The sequence below is a fragment of the Styela clava genome, chromosome 8 (genome assembly GCF_964204865.1).
Source record: "Styela clava chromosome 8, kaStyClav1.hap1.2, whole genome shotgun sequence".
Classification (NCBI taxonomy): Eukaryota; Metazoa; Chordata; class Ascidiacea; order Stolidobranchia; family Styelidae; genus Styela; species Styela clava.
Window position 1 is genome coordinate 9,349,763 of NC_135257.1, and position 27,472 is coordinate 9,377,234.

Genomic DNA, 27,472 nt, shown 5'->3' on the forward strand with positions numbered 1-27,472 from the left:
CTGGCTGTACAAGCTATACGAACGGCCAGACAACATGTAGCCCAGTGGTTCTCAACTTTTTACAGACCGCGTACCACTTTACTGTTTTTTACTATGGCCGCGTACCACCGACAAAGCCCCTTTTTAGGCGTGAAGAAAAAGACACAAGAAACGTGCTATGGGAATATTTTATAATGTGGCACTACATCCCTTGTGGCTTAACACGCAAAACGGACAAACGCACTTCATTTAAGGTGGGCAATAGCGGGCGAGGGCGATCTCTAAAGACAAGGACTGGTAGCGCACCAGCGCTATGGACGTTTCCCCGACCATTGACCCCGGAAAAAATATCCCTATACTTTACTATTGCAAACTATTGCTTATTCTGAAAGTGTTTCGATGTGTTGGCGCATATAAACTGGTTTACGTGTTTGAAACCATCATTTGTATTGAAATTAATCAGCCATGTGCCAGTTGCAGGTACTGATATATATAGCTAAGTTTAACCTTGTCCATCGCAGCATTTGCGAGATTCATTTTTAATTACTGCAACTAAATCAGACATAATGACAATTAAGTTTTTACTAGTGGTACTCGTACTACAGGTTGAGAACCACTGATGTAGCCGGATACTCAAAGCCGCAACAAGTTAAATTTACGTAATGAAAAGTTGTGAACTAAAACGTTAACCCAGGGGTGTGCAACAATTTTTTTCGGCGGGCCATATATCCAACTTCAGACATTTAGGTGGGCCACACAAAATAATTTAGACATCCCAGGTACAGAACGAATTAAAAAATCCTCACAATGGGAAATGTCCGGAAAGTGTAGAATATTTGCGGTGGTGCTAACACAGTCATCTGTTGGAATGGTTGTTTCATCATAAAATTATTATATCTGTATGTCTCCTTGTACGCAAGAATCTTTAATCTGGTTAATTGTCATAGTGGTTGATTATATAATATATCAAATTTGTCAAAATTTACTTATTTTGTAATTATAAAAAAAAAACGATTTTGTGATAGTTAGACGAGTTACTCTAAACTAAATACATGCATTGTAATTCTAATGATATCAAACAACTCTCACTACATACAGGTGCTATGACCAAAAGTGAATATAACTTAAAATATATAGTGTGATTCAAGGTGCGGCTCATACCAGAAACACGTAAAAGTCCGATCCCAAACAGACCATCCAACCTTTGTTGACGAGTCTTTATTATTGCAGTAATGGGCATCAGTGAGTCAATTTATTCCGGAACTTGGCCGTGATTTAATCTATTTGCATGAACATCACTCCAGAAATAAGCTAAATAAAAATTAAACGTGAAATATACATGCATATGATTCAATTGCTTCTGTATGTACATCACTGGCACATATGTATCCGAAATATTTTGGCATTATTTACCATTGTCTACCGATAAAAAGCCGTAATGTCGGTATAGGTCGCAGAAAATGTGAATTTATTGGCTTTTAATGAGCTAAAAATTGTATATTAAACTCGAAAATTAATAAACGAATCAAAATTAGGTTATGTCATACTATCGACAAATGTTATTTTGCGGTGACAGCGATGCCGATATCGGTTAATTTTGAAAAGATCTGTAACAAGCTAAGATATATATAATTTTACCACATGAGTTTCCGTATATTTCCAAAATAAAACCTCGCGTTTAGAACACCTGGTAAAACACTCTGTATGGCTTATGCTACGTGAAAATCAGTGACCCAATGCGAGACTGTATAAGTTTGCATCAAATACGAAGCACATACGAACTTAGCTGGGTTAAGCATTGTGATACAGTTTAATATTGCAATAAGGACATTTGGTTTTAAACTATATTGAAACACTTGATTCGTTGATGGTTTGTGAAAACCCTTGATCTGTATCCTCGATTTGTATAAGTGTTTGACAATTTTCAACGAAATATATTATACCCGTGACCTGTGTGGAATGGGGCTACAATTGTGCTTTCCTGCAGAGAGATTATTCTTGGGTAGTATCTCACTTATCCCACGCTCAAAGTGGCCATTAAGAGTCGATTTATGGTCTGACAAACACATTCTACCAGCCATTTTGCGACAAACACAGCAACGACTAAGAGAGTTCAAATTTCACACGGTGATATTTATTATCGTCTCGCATCTCTTCATCTTCTTCATGGCGGATTTACGCCAAGATATGTGTGAAATAAAATTTTGTACTGTTGGCAACGTCAGTTTAGTTTTGCAGTCATGTTTCGCGAGATAGCAGAAACGTCAACCATTATGTTCTAGATTAAGATTTGCAACGCACTCAGTAAAAAAGCCTTTGGCCAGGTTACAACCTTTTTTTAATGATGATAAACGGTCCTTTCATGCTTTGTTTGGTTTTATGATTCGAACTATTTTCTAAAATTCCTTTAATTTTTGCTAAAGAGATGGTGAATAATAAAAAAATAATACAGTTCAAGATATATATTTCATTGCTTTAAGATTTTTCAAATAAAGTTAGTATCCAAGTTATCCAATCTGAAAGCAAAGAAATAAAGGTAAGAAGATTTTTTACAAACTTCAACTACTAAGTAACGTATTGCGCTGCTATTTACTATTAATTATGCAAAGCCTAGCTTGTGTCAATGATAAAATACTACTAGTCGCCTAAAAGTTTACAATATGACGAAACTACTTTATTCTCACTAAAGGCAAACAATCATATTTGACGGTATAGAGCCTCCTTATCTATTGAGGTAAAATTTCAGACAGTGTAAACTGCATCATCTGTCAGTGGCATGTTCAATTACTTGCCAGAACGTTAATATTATCTAATTATTATATAAATTTCATCAGATGAGGATCCACATATATGCTTTTATATGCTACATGGCAACTACCATAAACGGTAAGAATTTTGGCTTTTTGTGAGACTTGTTCGTAGAATTGTTCTCAATTTTCGATTCGTGTACATTTGACCGATCTTTATTTCAACTTCGTGTCGATTACATGGTCGGATGAATGCACAGAACTTCTTTATTTATACACGGTCAGTTTTATACGAACAAAATAAACTATTGTGAATATAAAATAAATTGTCTTAATTAGGGATTATTGCTTGAGACATTTAATCGTTCGTATGCAGTATTCAACATAAGTTTTTTTTGTACTTTGTAAAATTTTCTACCAATTTATGGCGAGACATTGTAGACTACATTCGTAAGGAATTTGTTAGTAGTCCAGTAACTTCTGATAGGTAAAATTCTTGAAATATTTCCCTGGCAGTGTTGTCTCTAGTTGTTGTTACTTCAAGACCCTTGTTAACATATATAAAAGCCAGGCTTGTCCATGGGAAACGTCCCATGGGATGGGATGGGACAGCACACATTTGTATTTCCCATGGGACACGAAAACCGTATGATTTTTGGGGAAATGATGGTAAAACATTCCGTTATGGATTTCGTGTCTATATATTTGAGCATAGCTCTCTTGTTCGTTATGAAGGGCAAAATATATATTCAGCAATAACAATATACTTCGTGAAGGGGCTGATGGACACATGTATAATAGTTATGAATATATAGTTAACAAAGTCCGTAAATTTTGTTGTTTTGCATGTCTCTTCGTACATGTAGTCCTATTTATAGACGCTAAATCAAATTTTAACAATTTTCATTGGATTTTATACTAATGGGAATCCCATGGGATGGGATGGGACCGGCATAATTGCTATGGGATGGGAATGGGACGGAAAAATATGTCAAGCCTGATATAAGCATCTTCGTAGCACCAATAAATCCGCATGCCGCTCATAGATTTCAGAACTTTAATGGGAGATTGTGATTTCTATCATACGGACCAACTTCAATAAGACTTGCAGCATTCTTAAGCAAAAAAATGGCGAGAAACTAAATAACATATAAAGTATGAAAAAGTATTGCTTCAACCACATGACTTTAACAAAGAATTTCTGTTTTTCTGACTCGTATTTCTCCAAATGCAGGTGTGGAACATGGCAAGAATTTCGTCTGTTATTTCACAAACTGGGCTCAGTACAGGCCGGGTGAAGCAAAGTTCGATGTATCAGATGTGGATCCATTCTTATGTACTCACATCGTTTATTCATTCGTGACAATGGACAGTGATGTAGGTTTATAAACAGTGTAAGCGACGAAGGGGAAGGGCCTTGGGTAATTCATGCACAGGAAGGTCGTTCTCTAATCATTGGAGGGCATAATCATAGCCGACTTGGATTGGAAACCAGATGAGAGGTCGTGGTCCTCTATGTGATTAGGTCGTTATATTTCATTTTCTTTCATTGGGATAAATATGTAACACAATAATAATGGTGTCTTACATATATTTAATTTATGACTAAAATCATTCATCCAGCAAACGGGTGATCGAGATTTACGTAAAAAAGTTACATAATTACAATTATTGGTGAATGGATCATTATTAACCCACTTTTTTATCAAACTCCTTTTTAAGCTTGAGTTGGAGCTGCGAGAATGGAATGGCATGGATTTGATAAACGCGCTTATGGCATTGAAAAATCAGAATGAAGCATTGAAGATAACAGCAGCAATAGGGGGTTGGAAATTCGGAACTACAAAATTTTCTCAAGTTGTGTCGACTCCGGAAAAAATTAAGGTAACTTGTTTTTCACTTCGCTGGCCGAATTTATATTGATTAAATACTTATTATCTATTTTCTAGTGAAATGAAAAGCTATGGTATAAAATAGACTTATCCTTTTAGGCTTTTATTCATTTTTTATTACTTTACAAAAATTGCTGTACTCGAGGAGAACGTCATGAAGAAGTAAAGAGACGTATTTGTTTATTAATAACCCCAGCTTGAAGGATTCATACATTTTTGTGCATTAAGAAATTCGCAACAACAAGTTTGGCGTTTTTAAAGAAGTACGGATTCGATGGACTTGATTTGGACTGGGAATATCCCGGAAGTAGAGGATCCACCGCTGTAGATAAGAAGAGATTTACTCAGCTGTGCGAGGTGAGCATTACCTGTTATTTAAATGTGTACTGTGAATTTTGAAAAGGCCGAATAAAGTACTTGGTTTATAATTTATGCACAAATTAGAAGTAAATGACAGTTGGCAATGTTGTTGCCACTAAAACTATGTTTCATAGGCTAAAAAATAATAATAATCCTATCCTAGAAGTGGCCGATCGTTACAGGGCAAAACGGTGCCAGGCTTGTCCATGGGAAACGTCCCGTGGGACGGGATGGGACGGGACAGCACACTTTTGTATTTCCCATGGGACACGTGGGACACGAAAACCGTATGATTTTCAGGGGAATGATGGTAAAACATTTCGTTATGGAATTCGTGTTCATATATTTGAGCATAGCTCTCTTGTTAGTTATAAAGAGCAAAATATATTCAGCATTAACCATATACTTTGTGAATGGGCTGATAAACACATGTATATTAGTTATGAATATAAAGTTAACAATATCGTAAATTTTGTTGTTTTACATTTCTATTCGTACATGTACACCTATTTAGTAGACGCTAAACCTAAATTTAGCTATTTTTATTGAGTTTTATTCCAATGGTTTGGGATGGGATGGGACAGGCATAATTGCTATGGGATTGGATGGGAATGGAACAGAAATATATGTCCCATGGACAAGCCTGGGCCAAAACCTTCTCTGAAGGCCTGTACTATTTAAGTCACCGACTACTTTTGATTAAATATTGTTTATTAAAACTTATATAAATTATTTCGAACTGTTTTCCCACTTACTTTAACCAAATTTTTCCGTGCTATACTACTACTGGTGGGGTATTCAAATGCCGAAATACCTGACCAGTCGCATTTCAGCATTCGGTCGTGGTTAAAATGCGCAGGGTCACTAGACTATCAGTCGGGGCTCAGCAATATTTTTGCAAGCTTTCATGGCTAACATGATTGCTAGATATAGTGTTGATTCAATCAATTTCTCATTTGATGATAGTGGAGCCGTCCACCAGGTTGTGATACCACTATCAAATTCACATAAGCTTATTGCAGTGGTTTTCAACATTTTGGTGGAGCGGAAACAAAAGGAACATTCCGGGGTTTCGAAGGACCCCAGGGCATAAAAAAACCTAATACTGGTAGAACGAAGGGATTTTTGTAGTTGGGTGCCACGGAACCCCGATTTTAAAATAGGCATGCTTAGTAAATAAAACGAGCTTCGTTTTGAAATTGCCAAAAAAAGAGTAGTGTAGCGAATAATTAATATTTTTTTGATTCACGCGTGATCTAACGTTAACAACGCAACAACTCGCATACCTATGAGTCAAGTGCTGAAATTTTCTCACCCAAAACATGTCACTGAACAAGAGCTTCGTACGCAGAAGTAGTTGAGCCCAACGCATGTTGGCAGTTTCTCCGTCGTTTATTCAAGTCAAAAGTCAAAAACTAGCTTGTGTGGAATATAGAGAATGTATTGTCCAGACTGTTTGAATCGACAAAGAATTGAATTATTTCTCAGATATTAAAAGATACCTTCAGGAAGGATGCCATCGCCACCGGCGAAGTGGAGCTTTTGCTGACAGCCGCAGTTCCTGCCGGAAAAACGACTATCGAAAATGGTTACGAAATAAATGAAGTTTGCAAGTAAAAATTTTTGTGATAAACCGTCTTAAATACATCAGTGTGTCAGTTGGTTCCATGAATCAATCAAAAACAATAATTTTGTTACGACATTTGTCGTTAGCTTACCACAACAAGAATATCTGGTATTTGTCTGATGCGTTCGGTAACATTTTAAGACTAGACTACTCTATCTGCTAACGTAATGACACCTTTATAGGCATCTAGACTTGGTTCATCTGATGACTTACGATTTGCATGGTGGTTGGGCTGATGTAACCGATCACAACAGTCCATTGTATGGAGGATCAGTTGAATACGACGGAGATGAAAAGTATCATAACGTCGTGAGTGTTATCTTCTATTTCAACCTAAATATACACGTTAATAAGAGAATGGTTAACAGGCTTAATTTCTCTTTATCCATGCCCTCTGGACATTACTTGTGTGATTTTTGTGGATACCTATTATCTGTTTTTACTTTTTTTTTGCGATGTTATATTTTACTATTTTTCCTAATCTCACACATATTTTGAAGGATTTTGCGGTGAATAAATGGCTTGATGGAGGATGTCCAAAAGAAAAACTTGTCATGGGAATACCAACATACGGAAGGTAGGATTTTGTATTTGCCTTAGAAAAAAAAGCGCACCAAATAGCATAATATGCACAAGCATTTAAGTTGGTAGTACCGGATGAATGGAAGGTAACGGTTCCCGATGAAAATAGTAAGTAAACTAACTACTTGACTTACTGGGCAATGACTCAAATAATCATTTTGCCTAATATTTATTCATCCTTCGCGCGATTTAAAGACAGACAGACACTCCTAGATTGAGAAATCAATTCTTTAGAACAGGTATGGATTGATGGGTGTCTGCAAGATATCGAAACTTCCATTTACTGTGTCTTTGCAGATCATTTAAATTAGCGGACAAATCTCAAACTGGATATGGATCAAGAGCACTTGGTGCCGGAAATAAAGGAAAGTACACTAGAGAAGATGGATTTCTTGCTTATTATGAGGTAATATGATTTTTTTATAAGCATATCGCTTTGCATTCTTCGATTTTTCGAGAAAATGTCAGACAACTAATATAAGCAGTCCTTCAAACTTGCAGTTTTCTAAATTGATTTACTTTTTACGTATATGTTGGAGGAATAGCTGAATTTTTATAGATGCAGTTAAGTTGAGTGCTCCAATTGATTTAAATATTACTTTAAAAATGCAGAATTTTTATAGAATTATATAGTTTTGATTTTGGAGCCAAATGTTGAAAAGTTGTATTTTGGTCGATGTAATCACGATTACCGGTATATACTAAAAAGAACCAAACAAATTCATGGAAATATGCGTGAAACAAGAAAAAAACTCACAAAAGTCTTATCGTCATAATACACTGTCCATGATTGTAAAATATTGGCAATAAAATATTTTATTCTTTGATCTAGATCTGCAACTTGGTTGATGATGACACAGAATTAATATGGGATGATCATGCTCAAGCTCCTTACATTGTAGTTGGTGACCAATGGATCGGTTTTGACGACGAGGAATCAGCAAAGAAAAAGGTTATTTAAAGGAATTAATGAGTTTCATAAAAATATCTGGATATTAGAGTTGAATTTGTTTGAAGTGTGTCTTTATTATTGATATATTGATATCCAAATGGCGTGTTCATAGAGTAAACTTATTTGATAAAAGGGACAGAGTGGACAATGAAGTTTTACATTTTTTGTACTTTAAATCTTAGTGCTGTAACTTGATCTATTTAAGACCCAAAAATGACCAGTGGCTCATTCATGTTTTAGCGGGGTGGTAAATGATAAATGGACAATAAAGGACGTCATATAAACAAATATGACGTCACAGTATCATTTTAAGGTGTGAGTGGAAGAATCGTGGCCTAACTACATGCCACAAACGCGTGTGAATACATGTAGATTTCTATTGTTGAATAACAAAATTTCTGCCTATAGGTTGAATATCTGAATAAAAAAGGTCTTGCTGGAGCGATGATTTGGGCCCTTGATCTGGATGACTTTGATGGAAAATTGTGTTCTGGAGACAACAGAAAATATCCATTATCAAAGTATAATCATCTCTAATATAATATTGTATGGGTCAGATTCAATTTTGATACAAGAATAAGTCAATAATCGCTTGTTACACAGTTAATAAAATATTAAAAATTAATATTTTCCAATTTAAAATTAATTTCGCCTATTATTGAGTAAAAAATTGAATATATACATGTCGTCTTATATTTCTTGTTAGTGCAATCAAGGAAGAACTGAACAAAGACAAAAATGTATCGTCAACACCTACAGAAGAAAATGATGTCGCCGAGCCTTGCATGGGTGGGTGATTGAAATCTTTCTACTTGTTGCCCGAGTAAAAATTTTGTTCGTCCAATTTCAGGGGCTAACAGCGCCATAGTAATGGTTTTAACTGACTTGTGTTCGGTGTATGGAATATTTATGAAAAGCACTTATCAAATCATGTTACATTTCTCGAAATTTCTCGCTGTGTCAGTAATCAAATTCACCACTGTTTTGTGTTCTTTTCGGTCTATCATACAAGTTGACTTAGTTGGGAACCCTGGCACTTATGTATCGCAGAATCAGCAGTAAAGTCAACGATTCATAACAAAAACCGCATTCAAAAACTTATAGTCATTTGCCCGTTAAACTTATTTTTTGCCAAAGGTCCCGACTGCTATTCTTCCTGCAACACTCGCGAACCAGATGAGACGGATTGCCAGTGTTTTTACAAATGCATATCTGGGACTCGCTCTCCAGCTTGCTGTTCGGTGAGTACTTACTTTTAACATGTTAGACCAGCGGTTCCCAAACCGCGGCCCGCGGGCCAAATCCGTCCCGCGTAACGGTTTAAAATGACCCGCCGAGCTTGAGTGAAATAATGTTTAACAGATTTTGTTTCTTTTGATTCAATTATACCAGTATCTCAATTATACGTACCGGTATTAGGATTACATAGGGTGGTAATTAATAACAGCCATATAAGAAAGCTCAGAGATGTCAGAAAACAAACGAAAACTAGACTCTGAAAACAGACGTTTCTTGAATAAATGGCAGTGTTTGTATTTCTGAATCAAAAAAATCAAACTTCAGCGATTTTTGAACTATTCCAGTTCTGAAGGAATACGCCATTAAGCGCCAATTATGAGTCGAACAAACATGTTTCAGAAAATGTCAAATGAAGGTGAATCCATTTCGGGCGCTACATTCTTCCGGCCCTCGAACGTCTCTCCAATTCTGATTTTGGCCCGCGGACATAAAAGTTTGGGAACCCCTGTGCTAGACCTTTTGACGAGAGTTGTATCTGCGCTATCTCACTATTTATTTTAGTCGTCTAATTTGTAGCAATAATCCTGAGTGGCAAGTAAGGCGATTCCCGATAATCTTCCCGATTCTTCGTCCGCTACGCTAGGAAGCGTAAGAGAGTTCTGTATACCACTCAGCAAATAATGTGTGTGCAAAACATACGGACGAAAATGGAGTTCATATCATTGCTAACAAATAATCCATATCAAGTGTTTACGTATTTTGGGTTTGAGTAAACTAGTGAGTGGTGAGCCGTCGGATTGAAGTTGATATATAGATTTAATCACCTAAATATTAATACATGATTGAGTTCCTCTTACCAAATTTCGTATTTTCAACTGAAATTTATTGGTATTAAATAATGTCAATCGCTAATATTATAATTTTAATATTTTCAACAGTCTGGCCTGTTGTTCAATCGACAAGAAGGAATGTGTGATTATCCATCAAATACCAATTGCGCTCAACCCGACGAAATACCCGAGACTGAGACCGCAACTTCATCTACAGGTAAAAACTGTAAAATCGAATTTAATACAAAAAATTCATGTTTTATTTCATCTAAGATAAAGAAGAAATACATATCAGATTGAAGATAAACTATTGTATGGTACATTTTGCATGAGTTTTGTTCATAGTTCAATTTGTGAATTTTTACACTTGTAGTACTAAAATATTTCTTATTATTGACATGTTATTGGATTTTACAAATATATTCAAGTCACCACAAGCGCATATTTCTAAAAATGAAATAAAAAACTTGAAAGAATATAATCAAAGGGAAAGGACGACCAGAGAAATCTTTATGTTTCAATGTAAACCCGGTAGTAAAAAGTACCAGATGTGCATCCAAAATGTAAATATAATAAATAAAATATCTATTCCAGATCATCGTATACCAACTCCTGTACTTGAATGATATTAATGGCTGTGAAATTCATATGTTATGTAAAGAACAAACCTAAAAGTTAAATTTTTTAAAATTTCAATTTTCCCAATTTTTTTTAATCATGAGATCGAATTATTTTTCTTACAAATTTGGTTGTTTTGGAGAAGTATTTAAAAAAATCAACAAAGACATATCAAGTTTTGTTGAAATATTTTGAACAGCAAAGACTGATTTGACGAACACGCAATCCACTACCAGTAAATCGACCACAACAGAGCCAATACCTGATTCTACTACATCTACTACTGTTACAAGCACTACTACGACCACCACTATCTCTACTACCCCCGCGACAACAATCAATGGTTCTTTCGATTGCAACAATCGTGTCGGAACATTTGGCGATCCAATTATTAAACGAAAATTTCATATATGCCTACAAGATGGACGTCATTTCGAGAACATGTGTGCCTACTCTCTAGTATTTCTTGACGGGGGATGCACCTGGCCCCCTGCATAGACGTCAAAACATCAGAACATCATCATCACTGCCATTACTATTGAATTTTATACCCAATATGTCATTTCATCACATCATAAAAATTTTAAGTATACTTTTTGATAACTTTAATGGTTTTGTACTTCATAATATTGACAGCATCTTCTACCATGAGTTCAACAGAGCAAATACCTGTAACGGAAATACCTTTATCATCAACTGTTTCAACAAATCCGTCTTCTGATTCTGATGTATTACCCTATTCAACTACTACAATTACTGCTGGTAAAGAGTTCTCGTGTAAAGGAAGAAATGGATATTTCGGAGACCCCGTCAACCCACACATCTATCACGAATGTTCTATTGGGCATCATAAAGCTACTTTAGAGTGTCCAAAAGGTGCGGTCTTTCGTGGAACCTTTTGCACATGGAACAGAAAATAGCATTTCTATGATAAGCTCAGTTCATATAGGTGGCATCTATCCCAATACTACTTTTTGAATATCATTGCACGAACTTTGATTTGTACCAAATTTGAAAATATTCTACCAGTCAATTTTCTAACTCTTTTTCTTGTCACACGTGGACGCTGTTAGTTGTATTGTCACAACAAGACGATTAACGATATATTTTTGTTTTGGTAATAGAAAACACTGACTGACTGTGTCACTCGGTAAATAGCAATTTTTGGATGTGAATTTTTTTTTATCTATCAATATTATCGTTGAATCTTTACCGCTCGACAACTGCCATAGTTGCGTTTGCTTGCGTTGACTTGAATTCCTATGTTGTTGTATTATTGGTTCCGCTGTTTTGAAAATATGACATCACAAAAATAAATATTTGCTTCAACGAACTGAATTTATGTATTGTATAAGTGATGATGTCATAATCGGAGTGCATGTAAGTGACTGATTAGTCGACATTTTTTTTCAAATTAAATGTTCTCTGCACCTTTTCCCAGTATTTTACTTCTTATTCCACATTTTATAGCTTTGTGAATATTTAATCGTATATCTCACTAATATCCGAAATATAATAATTTGTACTCTGGTTGGAATGACTATAGATAGCATGTTATAAAAACTGAGTGCGTTCGATGATTCGAGGAATTGCAACTGAAATGGTACCGATTGCGAATACATCAATTTGCTGAGAAGTGTACTTTTCCCTTTAACGCTAAGGCCAGCGTCGGAAATAAATGCATTAAAATTGACACGGTTTCAATACTCCAAACCCTGGACGTGTGTTTTTGGTTACTTTGTACTTTCACTTAGAAGATTTATTTAGTATAACTGGAATTGACACTTGTCACCGTTAGAAAGTGATGGTTATGAATTTCAACATAATTTTAGAATATACGCTGAGAATATGCCAACCCGTATTATCTTTAGGATGTGAATATACGCGGAAAAGGTCGGATCTGAAACAGGTGTGCTATTTTAACTGAGGATCACCAAAATATCAAGTTTAGAATTTGGTAGTACAAAACCCTGGTACAGACAAGGCAAATATTTTAGGAATATCAAATGGAACAGAGACATTCACGGTATTTGTATAGGGTGCATACAGTACCTGTACATGGGTCAGATTACTGCTGGACGAAAGGCTATTGACCTGTAAGTTTATTGACTTTCTGCACTTATCGGAAAGTAAACAGTTTCTGGGTTGTTGAGTCGTTTGATTCACTAATAGCATTATATTTTCGAACTGTATTTATTTAACTTAATCTATTGTCTTGTTCGTCCGTGTGGTGCAAAGAAACGATGAGCTTTGAAGTGTGTTTTAATTCAAGTTTTCAAATATCATAAAATAATAATCAGTCAGAAAGCAATAATGGTATTTTTGAATAAATTATTCCTATGAAATTTTAATATCATATTGGCAGCTCTACTGCATGTATATATAAATAGTGCCTAAGATCATTGCGTGCGTCAAATTTTTACCAAAATCGAATTGGTTATACACTGATTTATCAGACTTCAATACATGACATTTAAAACCACTAATGACCATTTATTTCGAGTAAAAGAACTTGATATAAAATGTTTTCAGGATTTCGAGGCACATAGAAAATAAACGTTACAGAAACTTTTGAACTAGAAGTTATGTTGAAATTAAGCGAGTTTAAAACTAGCATCTGTCTGACCACCGGACCATCGAGACTCCTTTCAATGTGAGAGTCTCCTTCAATTTGCCATCTTCGATTTCTGATATTTGAGAAAAATTCTCTCCTTTCAAGACAATCTTTTCTCCATCCTTAGTGCAAGTTGCCTGTAAATTTAAAAATGAGTAAGATTGGAGTATTTATTTTACTAAGGTATTGTCAGAATATGGAATTATAGAATATTCCTGTGATAGTTTGTTTTCGGAATTAAATTAAGAATCTTATATGTTGCCTTTTTTCCACATTCTTTTGATTCAATTATACCAGTATCTCAATTATACGTACCGGTATTAGGATTACATAGGGCGGTAATTAATAACAGTCATATAAGAAAGCTCAGAGATGTCAGAAAACAAACGAAAACTAGACTCTGAAAACAGAGGTTTTTTGGATAAATGGCAGTGTTTGTATTTCTGAATTAATTATAATATTTTCCAAAAGAAGCATGAGAAGAAAATTATCAAATTGCAATTAGAAAATCCGGTTTATGCTCATCGTGAGCTAAGGAAATATCGAACTGAAAGTAAATTTACTGGCCATACTCAGCATTCGTCTAAGCATCTATTATACCTTTGCGTTTCTGCCATCAGGGAAATTGAAGTCGTTTGGTACTCCCAGTTGAAAAGTATTCGAAACTGTCTGATTCGGATAAATTCTTTTCACGGTGATGTTGTCACCATCTTGTGTGACTTCAGTTTCCAATGTTGTCTCACTGCCTCGTTTAATCTGCTCATCGGTTGCTCCTATTGTGTAAAAATGATTTCATTCAACCACCAATAATATCGAAATGACCCAAACAATGATATATTTTTTTTAATTTGACTATTATATATGTACTACGATGATATGATAAAACTTATCTCACCACTAGCACCAGCAAACTTCTCATAGTTGTCTCTTTTAACCATCTTGAATTTTCCGCTGAGAGACATTTTGTTCTAAAAAACAAACGAGAACTCATCGTAATGGGAATTTAGACATGTTAGGTTCATCCATTAACACCCTGTGATGAACATTAGCAAAACTATTTTTTAATCTCGATACCCCCTCGTAATATTGAATGTTGTATTCTCGCATAGTGTTAAATAACGCCCGATTTTGAATTTTCTCAAATCTTACTATTGCTGAAAAACCCATGAAGTTTTCTCTGGTCGTATCTGCTGTACTCATTTGTTCAACAAATTTTTTTATCTAAAAATGTTATAATTTGACTTACCTGATGGGGTTTAACGTAACGGTTTATGGACGAGAAGACAGTTTTACACGTTGTTCAGTCAGTGCCGAAGTGATGCCAGGTCAGCAACTACTGCCGATATTTATGCTCTCGGATTATTATGATGAACAAACATCATATAATATCACATCATATAGAATACAAAGGCAGATGGCCGCCTACATAAAAACTGTCGTTATCGATTGTTTGGTTTTCAGCTGAATTCACAGCGATAAAAAAATCACCTTTGAAATCGGGTGTAGCATATGTTCTATTATACAATGGCCATCACAAAAACAGTTTCGATAAACTTGCTTTACGTAACGTCCATGTATGATGACTATATAAATATAAAAATCGTATAATCACGAAATATTTTCATTAAATATATCATGATGTCGGAATCTACAAATGTACGGAAGTCAAATATTTACCTGGCTTTAATAGAATGAATTTTGTTCCTATCTACATTTAACCAATTTTGGGATTTTGTGTAAAACGACCTCGAGGACGAAAATTCGAATAATATATGTCGTACAGCACGTATGATGCATTTTTAATTTTACACAATGTATCTTTGTCAATAGAATAATCTTCACCATTCTCTCCGTCTTGGCAATAGAAGTCAATTATTGTGAAGTATTAGCAACTGCAGTGTTGCAATGACTCGGCTACTAATTAACGATTCCTAATTTCTTGTTCATAATGGATGGAGTAGAAGTAATTTTAAGGGGAATTGCACATTTACGTGGTTGGATTATTAATAGATTGTAGAATAGAAATATTACAGCTCACCTCAAATTACTACGGATGTTCCTCGTTCCCATATTGTTTTCATGACAAACGTTCGACGCCGAATTGCCGACAGCCACATTAAACTCCACTGTGACATTTACTACGTAGAAGCCTATTAATCGACTAGTACATATTTTGAATTTTTTGGTGAAGTTCATCTTGACGATTTTCAGGCAAATTTTTATATTGCAGCAAATTTAATCAACCTTATAAATCTAATTTTCGCAATATTCAATTCTCTTCATTTTCCAACGTCGTTTAAAATACTCACAAACACTTTTCAGTCTTCAGGAAGACTCATAGCACATGCAATGGACAAGTACAAATGTGTATTGCTTCTGGACCAGGAAAAGACATGTTTGAGAGTACGAAAATTAGTCTATACACACTCAGAAAACCTGAAAGTCATTTGTACTCCCGAGTATTAACGAATATTATCAGAGCAAATTGGGCTCCCAAACATTTGAATGTGATATTTAATTTATTAATTTAATTCAATTCACTTTAATTTATAGATTTCAAGACAATACCTGTTCATCAGATCTTTGCGTTTCTATTTCCTACAAATATCCGACCATTGAAGAAGGCATGCATACATGTGTTGAAAACACATCGGATTTCTACCGGCTTCGCTTTATTTGTTACACACTATCCTTATTAGAATATTTTAAAAAGGGATACAGCTGTTTTAAATTCATATTTGCAAAAACTATCATAACACAATGGGAACTATTTTATGCCAAGTGTGTGTTACTAAATTCAGGAATATCACAACTGTTTTTCATGATAGAATTTTTATTATCAAATATGCAGTCTTTAGTATTTTTACGGGCTCGGTCGGGTGATGTCTAATTATGTGGTAGGTGGCCCTAAAATCACTTCACTTGTTACACCGTGGTAATTCGAAACGATAACAAATACTGAGAAGTGCGTCTTCATTGAAATATGGAAATAACAATATACAATTTAAATGAATAGATTTGAAATTCGAAATTCTTTATGTTTACTTTAACCCTGCTAAAACGCTTAAAATAAACACTTTATTCATCTTTATCAATAATTCTTTTATTCTTTGACGGACCATCTAGTCATCGTCTTCCCATTGAATGTCAAAATTTCTTTCAAATTTCCATCAACAATCTCCGAAACACACGAAAAATTGTCGTTACTCATCACTAATTTGCTTCCTTGAAGAGTAACAGTCGCCTGAGAAAATTACATAATTATTTACAATATGACCTTCCTTCACTATAAAAAAAAAAGATAAAATTATGCTTAGTCAATTTTACTGTAAATCACCAAATAATAGCGGTTGGCCTGAGTTATCTTCAACCTATGCAACTCGAAAAATTTGTTTTACTTAGAATTAGGAATAAAACTATTCATTAGTTATTCATTGAACTGTGTTACCGGTTATCTCTACTTACGACTGCTCGTTTCCCTTCTAACAATGTCAATTTTGCCGGTACACCCAGTGTAAATTTGTTGACCGTAGTCTGGTGAGGAAAAATCCGTTTTACCGTATATTTCTCGCCGTCAACCGTTATTTCAGTTGTTGGTCGAGAGTTGCGACCTCTGGCAATCTGATCGTTTGATGCCCCTTGAATTTTATGGAAGACAAAATAAGAATAAGATAACATTATTTCTACGAAATAATACGATATAAATATCGTTTGAATTTTGTTCAATTCAACCCATTGGAACCCCATGTTTTTCTATATGAAAATGTGAAAAAATAAATAAAAATCAGAATAAATTCATACCAATCGCTGTAGCTAATTCGTCATAATTTTCTCTTTTGTCAAGAACGAAGCTTCCAGCGAAAGACATTTCAATGATATCCAACCTAAAAGTTCATAAAATTTTAATTTAGCACAGCTATAATAAGAATATGTTAGATCTTATTCAATCTATTCCTAAAATTAATTATAGAAATAACTTTTAATTCTAAATTTTTATCATAATATGATACAAATTAATATAAAAAAGATTGTACGAGTACCTTTACTATTATTCGAAATCAAGTACTGACCATCGGTTACTGATGTAACGAACAACAATAATCTTTTCCGCAGTATTTGCAGTTTCTGACCAATCGTAAAACAACAATCCGTTTCTTTAGTTACGAAAGACAATCTTCACATTTTTACGATCTACTTCGTGAGTTCTGTTTGATACTCTATGGGCGGTGTGTTAAATCGGATTTATCTTTACTGTTGGTTGTTAAAGCTTTGTGATGTCTCTCAACAAAGTCGCAACGTTCGGATTCTTGAAACTGCCAGTCTTATATTAGCTTGAAATAAAAATAAAGCGTAGTACGTGCTTGCGATAATAAAACATGGTTTTTGGGGCAATTTTGGTATGCAATCTTGCTTAACGTCATCTCAATCGCACCCCAAAGTGACACCAGTGGTTCCACTTTTGTATGCGTTTCATCTCATAAAGACATTCTCATAGAATTCAGTTCTTGACCCAATACAGATATAAAGTTATATAGTTCTATCGGCATTTCAAATTTCCCGTATTGTCAGTGTCTAAAGCGTAGTTCTTTACTTTCGCCAATTTTAAAATCATGGAGAAATACACATTGAATTCGAAATTATATACCCTTGAAATATGGATTTAGACGCGTTTTAGACGTGTTACGGAGATGAGGCCGTAATAGATAGTGTCATCAATATTTTGAAATGCATTGAATTTGATTTTTGCGTTCCACACAAAATAACACACATCACCACTTATACACTCATGCAAGTTTTGATCTCAAAAAGCGTGGACGTTTAGCGTATGCTACAAACAGTTCGTTACCACTCTGGTCATTATAATATAAATTCCTTCTATACGTTATTTTTTAGAAGGGCAATATAAAATTAAAATCTTTAATGGTATGCTGACAAAAGCAAATGAACTACATCTTTGCCTATCCCCTTTTACTTTTTAAAAATATTATAGACAATATACTGTTTATTCTGTGACATGTCTCACATGTATACATTAGACTCATATCTGACTGCGTGTGGTACTGTTGAGTAAGGCAATGATATCACATCGACAAATCTCATGTTATATCAATTTTAAATGCTGAGCAGATAAATAAATGACGTATTGTTTCTAATAATGACAATCTAGGACGAAATATGTCAATTTCCAAGTTCTTTCTGGAAGTTTCTTAAAATTTGTTGAAAAGACGCAAAAAAGATCAGTAATACATATTTTTATTTTTCATTAATGTCAAGCACGAAACACATTTTCAAGCAAAGTTTGCAAATTAACACTTTTATATTCAAAAGCAGAAAGTCACATAATCCATAACTGTTCAATACTTCTATAGTACAAAACGGGGTAGTTATGACTTCTAGGCATAAAGCTCTACACAGACAAAGAATTTGTTCTCTAGACATAAACCAAACAAGTAATATTTGTGATTAAAATAGCAAAAGTTATTCACAAATCATACTCTACCAAATATGATTAAAAAAATTACGATTCGTAACTAGGTTGATAATCGAATTTGTGCTCAAAACGATTGGTAAAAGGACACTTGGATTACTGTTTCTTTGATATTCTCTTCATTGTCTTCCCGTTGAAGGTTATGGTTTCCACCAAGTTTGAACCATCAAGTTCTGTCACAGATTTGAAATTTGCATTTTGCGTGACAAGTTTCCCACCCTCGAGAGTTGTAGTTGCCTGGTTAAATGTTTCAAATGTAATTCCTTTATTAGTATGTGTGGATGTTACAGGTAAATGTTTTCCCATAACTTTATAAAATAAATATACTAGTTGTTCGTGTAGTTGGTACAAGTCAATTGTAAATACTCAAATGCAGTTACTCGGCAAAATCTCGTGGGGTAAAAATATTGCAGTAATCTAGAGAAAAACATTACCGTTGCTTTTCTGCCCTCAACCAGAGTAAGTTCTGTTGGAACTCCCAGGGTGAAGGAATTAGTCGTAGTTTGGTTTGGAAATTTACGTGTCACCGTGTAGGAGTCTCCGTTCACTGAGATTTCAGTCGTAGGGAACACTTTGCTCCCTTTGGCAATCTGATCTGCGGTTGCGCCTAGTTCATGAAAAATTAAATATTCAATATTAGTAAAGATATTAGTTATTTTACATTTAGAGTTGTTCACTTGATATGTAAACTATGAAACCGATTTTACATTTTATTCTCAAGCTGAAGTACATTTTTAACGGCGTTTTATATCGCGCTTTTCATTGAAGGTATGTATATATATAAATGGTGGGTAGCAAAATATACAAATTTGCAATGGTTATAAAGACACATATTATGGAGAAAAGAAATAAATATGTTCACACATAATTTTAACATTCTCTCATAATAATGCTTTAGGCAAGTATCTTAATGGGCACGATATTTATAATGATCAAAAACCTACTCAATTTCCCAAACTTCGGATGAGATATACAAAAAGAGGTACTACTCACTTACTGAAGTTGTATAAAATAATAAAGAAAGAAGTTTTTTCATGTACATACCGCTTGCTTGAGCGAACTCATCGTAGTTTTCCCTTTTTTCAAGAATGTAACTTCCAGCAAATGCCATGATGTAGTTTTGACTGAAAATAAAGATTCAATGATGGTAATCAGTAGTATTTATACATATTTATTTTAAAATCTTATTGTTTGTATGTACCTACATTCAATATAGGGTGTCAGCAAACCTTCTAACAACTCTTATTGGAAGGCATACGGCATTTTCAGAAAACACTGATAATATTACTTGAAAATGGTTTGCTTGCAAGTTTTGAACGCATTCACAATGATTGTTCGTATCAATTTTTCTAATGACGTTTGAAGATTTTGTATATTATTTCCGTGCAAGCCTACCTCTTAAATTGTGGTTCAAATAATTTACATACTTAAAAATCGAACACTTGACTTAAAATGTTTTTCAACAAATAACTTTTCATTCAAACGTGCTAAGGTGCCGTTAAAGGGTGTAAAATATCTCGTTTTTATATAAATTGGTGCGGGGCGTATACAATGTACGGCACAGGTAAATTATTATTCTATTCAAACTAATTAAATATCTTACCTTTCAGACGGTCTTGACAATATACAATATCTGTTGACGAGACGTTGGAGAATGATTTTTACGGACTATTCCTTCTCATTTTATACATTTTTAACGATAATAAAATGTTATTTTTTCTAATTACAAAGCGATTTCATTCTATTTTACGACCTATTTTAATTGCAGAATTTTTATTCGTAAAATGATTACATCACGATTGTAAAACTATCATGGATGGTCGTGAAATAATTGAATAAATATGATATTTCCTGATATTTGTTTTTCTTTCTTTTTCGTCAAGTTCGAAAAATTTTATTGGCACAAAGAGAATGTTTAAGAGGTAAGTCGTGTTAGACGGTGAAGGCATGTCTTGAAAATTCTAACTTTCAATTTCATTACGTCACACAAACTAATGGTACACTTACATAGCCATTCCGATTTCATTCTTTAAAAATTATTCAAGCATCTGAAAGTACACAGCATATATACAATACTGTACACATCCTATCACATGCCGGTGATATTAACAGAAGAACATTTCGCGTTAACGTGGCACCTAAAATATTCAAATGGAATTTTCTGAGATGCAATGCATTGAGGAAATACATCTATTCTATTCGAGAGATGTATCACTGCTTGATTTTTATTAAAAAAAGTATTATTCGTTCGGTTTTCAACTTTCTAAAAATATGTGCGGCCCGTCAATGACTTGCAACCCTTAATTTTGGTCCGCGAGCGACAAAAGGTTGCCGACCCCTGATTTAGGACATGAAGATATCATCTTCGAAGTCGCAGTATCAATTTTTGGAAGGAATTAAATAAAATGTTCGCAGCGACTGGCGTGTGTTTATTGGTCGTGCCTATCTCATCGTGAAACGGGCATTACGACGACACGTTTTCTGATAATATTAGAGCTTTCAGCTTTGTAAATTAAATCTCATCATCGTACATCACAAAGTGGAGTCATGCTTTAGGGTCTCTCCCTACCGCATTCTAGTAAAATATCGTCTCACACGGCTGCGCAATGCGTAAAATCATGCTAAAATGCTGTCTGCATTCACCTATTATTACTTCCTATCAAAATTGCAATGTAGTATTGAGTCACCCCTCTCAACGAAACCCTGAGTATGACAGTGGTAGCAGCTAAACTAAATATAAAAATATGCAGCTGAAATGATAGAATATCTTATTCGCTTTATGATGTAGAATTAATCGATTTTTAGGCAGTGATTCATATCCGCTTTATTTGCAATTATAAGACACTTGAACATGTAAAAGTATTTTCAAATTTTTTTATAGGACAATTATTAAAATTAATGAAATGCCTAGGAAGTTCTAAAAAGTACCTTTAGTGAGTCAAAAGTAAATATGTTTTAAAATTAGCACACCCTCTACCAAATAAAACTACTAATTACCATGTTTTATCAAGTATTGTATTAAGTGATAATTTCAATCTTTTCAAATTTGACGAAGCAATTTTGAATTTTTAAAAAAGAAATATTCCACATACAATTTTTGTAAGTTATATATACTTTGCCTCTTTTTATTTTGTTGAAAATTAAACGTTTTAAGATAATTTATCAATTATACATATTTTGAATATATATCAATTGTTGATTTTCTATGCTTTTGTCGACCATCTTGTCATCGTCTTCCCGTTAAACGTCAAGGTTTCCTTCAATTTCCCTCCTTCGATTTCAGCCACGGAGGAAAATTTGTCACCTTTCATAACCAATTTTCCACCTTCCAATGTAACGGTAGCCTGAAAATAACACATGTATATGTAATATATCTAGGTACATAAACTGCACCATGAAAAAATACAGGTCACTTCGGTTTTATTATGCTTAGGCGCCGCAATTTGCAATAGAATAATATTTTCTCTCATTGACGAGCATGGCCCAATCAGATTTTTTTGCATTCAAGTCTACATATACAAAATTCACAAAAATAAACAATTTTTTTTACGTCATCAACTGAGTTCATCAAATGAAATCCATAAAATCTGGCTTATGTATGAAATATTTCTAACCGCGTTGACTTGTTTCAAGCTTACAGTGACTGCAGCTGTTTTAAAAACTTTTGTGGTGATATTTTGCAACACTCGAAGTTTAAATGATACTTCATATGTCGTCCATGTAAACTGATATTGAAACATATTATCTATAATTTTTTGTAAGTCCCATTTGTAAGATTTTTAAAGCGGAATGACTAGTATATTCTTTTTTTCAATTTATATTATTTATGGTAGTTTTTGAATCGAAAAGGATTGGGAGTACGAAAAGTCCTTTTCGAGACAAATTAGAATTATACTAACCGTCGCTTTCTTTCCCTCAACAAAAGATAATTCAGTAGGAACGCCTAACTTGAAAGAGTTAGTGATTGTCTGATTGGGGAAGATTCTTTTCACAGTGTAGTTGTCTCCATTATTTGAGATTTCAGTGGTTGGATGCACGCTTTTTCCTCTCTGAATCTGTTCTGGTGTTGCTCCTATAACGATATATTGCATTATTTGGGTATGTTTGTAGCAGTGAATATTTTTAACCAAATATGGCTCACATTTTTCCGACGTTACTTTTAAGTAAGTGAATGTTTTTCATTCTTGGTAAGTTTTTATGGTATTGATTTTAGCAAGCATTTTTATCCAATAAACATTTCATCTAATTTATATTTAAAATAGCAAAATGAAAATTGAAAATTTACCACTTGCAGCAGCAAATTCGTCGTAATTGTTTCTACTTTCAAGAACAAATTTTCCGCCGAAAGACATTTTGTAGTTTTATCTGAAATCAATTTGATTGAAATTAGACATTAGCATTTGGGTTTTTTGCCTAGTCGGCAATTTGACCCAATACGCGGCTTTAATTATAGCAAGGATGAAAAACTAATTGATTGCTCACCTGTATATTAGCAATTAAAACTAAGGATAGATGGTCTATAAAGACTTTCTTCTAGCCGAAACTTTCAAGTAGACGATGGAATGATAACGATGGATTTTCTAATTTATATTTTCTACAACATACCGCATCATGTTCCTTTTTACATTTATCGAATATACATTCTTGGTTAACATTTTTAGACTTATAAGCTTGAGCTCATGATGTACCTCGTAATTACACTTTGTTCATTGGTAACCTAAGCTTGTTGTGACATAATTTATTTTGCGTATAGTAGTCTGAATTTCGGTAAATATGTTATTTTAGATGTTTTACAAATGTAACAAGAAAATTCATGTCAACTTCCAAAATATAAAATAAGTGTATTTACATAACTTATGGTTATGGAACAACCTGATTTGAACGTTGCACCTCTAAATGCATGTACGTTAACTTACATTTACAAGACGGATTATGTTCACCTCTTAATAAGGCATGGTGATGCACATGAGTGATAGCTTAAAACGGGAGTAAAAACAGCAAGACGACAAAAATAGATGATAATAAATCGGTTTAATTTTTTCCCCGAAGTTACGACTAAAATAGGTTGTTTAATAATAGAAGAGATTTATTAAATATCTGTCGGATAGGAAACATCACAGCTGCTTAGCTGTCTTTTGTTTCGTACAGATCATACCTGGACCTAATTTACGCGAATAACCAAAAGATCGAATAGAGTGGAAATTTCCACTCAACCAAACCTTCTTCCGAAATTTGTAACACGCCCCAAAACGCCCCTTTTTAGATGAATGAAAAACTAAGCGACCGATAGGTTTTCCGAAAATTTGACAATTTAAGTTTTACTGCCCGGCCGTTCAAACTTTCAAAGCGACGCCGTGAATTTAACGAGAGAAATAACATTAGTTGAATCAATAGGAAATAAAAATTATGATAGCGAAGTAAGGGTAGAAGCAGCGTTTCTGAGCAAAGTCAAAATCCATCCATATATGGCCCATACATGAATTTTTTGCGAATGCAGAATTCATGCATGGCGATCCAAGTAAAAACTACAATGAGTTGCTGGGATACGCACGTATGAAATAACTAGCCAAGTCAACTAGTGTTAACTTTCTAGGCAAATTTTGAATCACACGAAAAATGTTTCTGTATTTTTCCACTCAATTTGTTCTAGATGTCATTTGCTGAAGGTACTTACTTTACTGTGTAGTACAAAATAAAATCTTGTTTGTGTTCTATCGACGCTCGTAGAATTTAGCTTTACGACCGTAAGTATTTACAAACCTAAAGTAAATACTATCCGTAGATATTATTACTTTCAACTTATTTAACCGGTAAGTTGAAGATATGACACGGATGGCGTGTCCCGCATGCCGATGTTTGCCTCCATTTCAGTATATTATGGTGAAGTAGAATTGCGTACTCCCTCGTTGTAGAAGACATGAACCTTTTCCGAAAAATTGAGCATTTTTCAAGAATATTCAAATAATACTAATTCTGCGTGCCTTGGCTATATTAGTTTATTTTGAATCGATTTTATAATTCATGAGCTATATTTGATTATTTAGTATAAATCGTTAGTGGATTTCCTGGGTTCCAAGAAATTCCGTTCGATATTTATTCTCACTTGATAAAAAAAGTAGCATAATTCGAATCATCAACACAATTATTATTCTGAGTTTAACTGATAACGTTTCAACTTTTTGCTTCGGCGTACGTGCTTAATGATTATTGCCTTTGAATTTTACTCCCATATTTATTTATATTTCCCTAACTGATTGTAATACCATGGCAACATCTTTTAGTCAAGGTTTCAATACCATCGGAATGTTTTTATTAATTTCGAAATATTGCAGCATCGTTCGAATCAGACGCTGCTTTCCCTTTTTTAATGCGAATATAAATAATAACCCATTTCTGGGAAAAGAATTGGTTCGGTAGTTTATCAAAAAATATCGCTTGTTAAGTTCATTTATTAACGTTTTTCGGGATCGTAACAAGACTAGATCACAGTAAAGTTTTATTAGAAGAAATGTTCAATAGTTTCATTGTTCCTATAACGGCAACTAGCGCAGACAATCGTTAGTTTTGTTCATTCATTTACAATATACATATTGTAAACATTTTACAGCACCGGTCGTTGTTTTATATTTCTGTGTAATTTTGTTTTATTCTTTCGTTGTTGGAAATACACCAGTACTTTTGAATGTAATTATGCAGGAACAATGTAAATATTCACGTCTAACGGAGGAAATTAAGTCGAAATGTAATTTGAAATAATAAGCTTATCATTTGACGACATATTCTGCTATGTTTTCACCTCAGTTGCTGATAAAACTTGCGAACCGCATATAAAAATGAATATACAGATATATATCTATATACAGATATATATATATATTAGATATCTAAACTGAACAGCGTTCCCGTCATAATGCTTTGTAGTATTATAAACCTGACAACGGTTTGAGACTTGAAAGAAAGTCATGCCCACATATGAAATAATATTGTTTTTTGAAGCTCTGAGATTGCTCAGAACATGGATTGACCAAATCAGTTAACGAGTATTTATTTATTATCTTAAGAATGCTTGCGCTTCCTCCCACAAATAGATTTGTTAGAATGAAAAATTCTAAAAGCAGAGCCCGAATTTCAACACTGCGGTTTGGTCAACTGGATCGTTAATTTTCAGTGTCAGATAAATGGAGTGATAATTGATTCTATAGTAAAGATTTACCAAACATACTGACATTCGAAAATATCATCATCTTTTAAAATATAAATAAACGTTGGAATACCGACATAGTCGCAGTAATTGTAACTTTGATTCTATCTTAGAATTGAGAAGGTCACCGGGTCAGATTCCCACTGGTTAACATTTTTCATATGTAGAAATAGAATGGGGTCAACGACATTCAGGATATCAAAAACTATTACATAATTCAGCAATGATCCACGTCGACATAAAATTTGTAACCTCAAACTATGTAGTTTTATATTAGCGACCGTGAGTTGTTGGTCGTTACTAAACCCCGCCAAAACTACAAAGAACTTTGTCAACGTCATGAGTTAAATGACTTTACACATCTATAATATTGCGCATCAGTTAAATTGTGTAAAATGTATTTTTAATGACGCAATTTTCATTGCTTTAGTTGTCTGCGGTACCCAACGATCACTTTTATAACTTGACTTAAACCAACATCGTTAATGTATTTTCCAGTAACCGATTGTGTAAGTCAGGAACATTGTGTTTAGTGTAACTGTAAACGATAGTACATTGAGTTATTTTTTTTACATTTAATAGCATTTAGTGAATTGCGGCCTCATTTGACCCAAAAGGACATTTTGAATAGCAATGTCGATAAGCAACAAGCAGTTATATCAAATAGATCTGTTACATCTGAGTAAGGCCAAGGAGACTATAGCATTGAAATCGAAGATTCCGAATCACTTTTTGTTTTGAAAAGTATAACATCATTGTTGAATTTTAGTATGCAAAAAAAGCACTATAGTAATCATTCCATCTCACGCGTAACGCAATTCAAATCCACTACCAACTCCAAATCACGGATAGATAGATGGCGCTAACGCAATAATGTTTGTGGTGGCACCTGGAAATATCCAAACGAATGAAGACATTGGATAAAACTAATATACATGCGTTGCTTTTCTCGTGATAATATATTGGTAAAAATTGTGCATTTTGCATGACTTTTGATTGTAGCCATTTTTGTCGCTATAACTCATCTCTATGCGAATAGCTCTCGTCTGCCTCTCATGGTGGACTTATTTTTTGTGACACCTTCAATGATTTTGGTGCCAACTTTCGAATGTCATCTTCAGTTAGATCAGGGGATGTGCAACCCTTAATGCAGAAGGGGCAGAAAGAAATAACTGAGTGAAACCGCAGGCCGCACTTTTATTTGTTTATACCACAGGCTTTCTAGTAGTTCTAGTAACACAGTTCTAGTAGCACAAAAAGTTTGATTATTGGTCTTGTGAAATGCGTTGTTTGCACAAGCTGTCTAAAGCAGGGGTTCTCAAACTTTTGGTGTTGCGGAGTCC

The 27,472-nt window shown here is 34.1% G+C and overlaps 5 protein-coding genes across 6 annotated transcripts; 1 reads left to right on the forward strand and 4 right to left on the reverse strand.

Annotated features, from left to right (window-relative positions):
- Window positions 1-2,330: 2,330 nt before the first annotated feature.
- On the forward strand, window positions 2,331-12,356 carry LOC120345936 (chitinase-3-like protein 1). Of its 2 annotated transcripts, none has more exons than XM_039415539.2 (15): window positions 2,331-2,515; window positions 2,814-2,865; window positions 3,961-4,103; window positions 4,449-4,610; window positions 4,847-4,975; window positions 6,467-6,591; window positions 6,788-6,914; window positions 7,106-7,182; window positions 7,485-7,593; window positions 8,020-8,139; window positions 8,548-8,660; window positions 8,846-8,928; window positions 9,277-9,380; window positions 10,317-10,425; window positions 11,026-11,606. In XM_039415539.2, the coding sequence occupies exons 2-15, from the start codon at window positions 2,814-2,816 to the stop codon at window positions 11,322-11,324; spliced, it is 1,752 nt and encodes a 583-aa protein (XP_039271473.2). In that variant the 5' UTR covers window positions 2,331-2,515; the 3' UTR covers window positions 11,325-11,606. The 2 variants fall into 2 exon arrangements, with proteins under 2 accessions (XP_039271473.2, XP_039271474.2); XM_039415540.2 differs by having other exon boundaries at window positions 2,339-2,515; window positions 11,463-12,356.
- A 644-nt stretch (window positions 12,357-13,000) lies between these two features.
- Window positions 13,001-14,811, reverse strand: LOC120346496 (fatty acid-binding protein 10-A, liver basic-like). The gene is made up of 4 exons (XM_078115514.1): window positions 14,687-14,811; window positions 14,336-14,408; window positions 14,041-14,213; window positions 13,001-13,577 (listed from the first exon to the last, which is right to left on the reverse strand). The coding sequence occupies exons 2-4, from the start codon at window positions 14,400-14,402 to the stop codon at window positions 13,437-13,439; spliced, it is 381 nt and encodes a 126-aa protein (XP_077971640.1). The 5' UTR covers window positions 14,403-14,408; window positions 14,687-14,811; the 3' UTR covers window positions 13,001-13,436.
- Window positions 14,812-15,679: 868 nt separating this feature from the next.
- LOC144425915 (fatty acid-binding protein 10-A, liver basic-like) lies at window positions 15,680-17,546 on the reverse strand. Its single transcript, XM_078115701.1, has 4 exons — window positions 17,481-17,546; window positions 17,242-17,324; window positions 16,906-17,078; window positions 15,680-16,684 (listed from the first exon to the last, which is right to left on the reverse strand). Exons 2-4 carry the CDS (start codon window positions 17,306-17,308, stop codon window positions 16,544-16,546), a joined length of 381 nt encoding a protein of 126 aa, XP_077971827.1. The 5' UTR covers window positions 17,309-17,324; window positions 17,481-17,546; the 3' UTR covers window positions 15,680-16,543.
- A 1,130-nt stretch (window positions 17,547-18,676) lies between these two features.
- On the reverse strand, window positions 18,677-20,608 carry LOC120346034 (fatty acid-binding protein, liver-like). The gene is made up of 4 exons (XM_039415667.2): window positions 20,532-20,608; window positions 19,973-20,052; window positions 19,363-19,535; window positions 18,677-19,165 (listed from the first exon to the last, which is right to left on the reverse strand). Exons 2-4 carry the CDS (start codon window positions 20,037-20,039, stop codon window positions 19,025-19,027), a joined length of 381 nt encoding a protein of 126 aa, XP_039271601.1. The 5' UTR covers window positions 20,040-20,052; window positions 20,532-20,608; the 3' UTR covers window positions 18,677-19,024.
- Window positions 20,609-21,740: 1,132 nt separating this feature from the next.
- Window positions 21,741-23,548, reverse strand: LOC120346320 (fatty acid-binding protein 2, liver-like). Its single transcript, XM_039416030.2, has 4 exons — window positions 23,411-23,548; window positions 23,214-23,293; window positions 22,828-23,000; window positions 21,741-22,272 (listed from the first exon to the last, which is right to left on the reverse strand). The coding sequence occupies exons 2-4, from the start codon at window positions 23,278-23,280 to the stop codon at window positions 22,132-22,134; spliced, it is 381 nt and encodes a 126-aa protein (XP_039271964.2). The 5' UTR covers window positions 23,281-23,293; window positions 23,411-23,548; the 3' UTR covers window positions 21,741-22,131.
- Window positions 23,549-27,472: the final 3,924 nt, after the last annotated feature.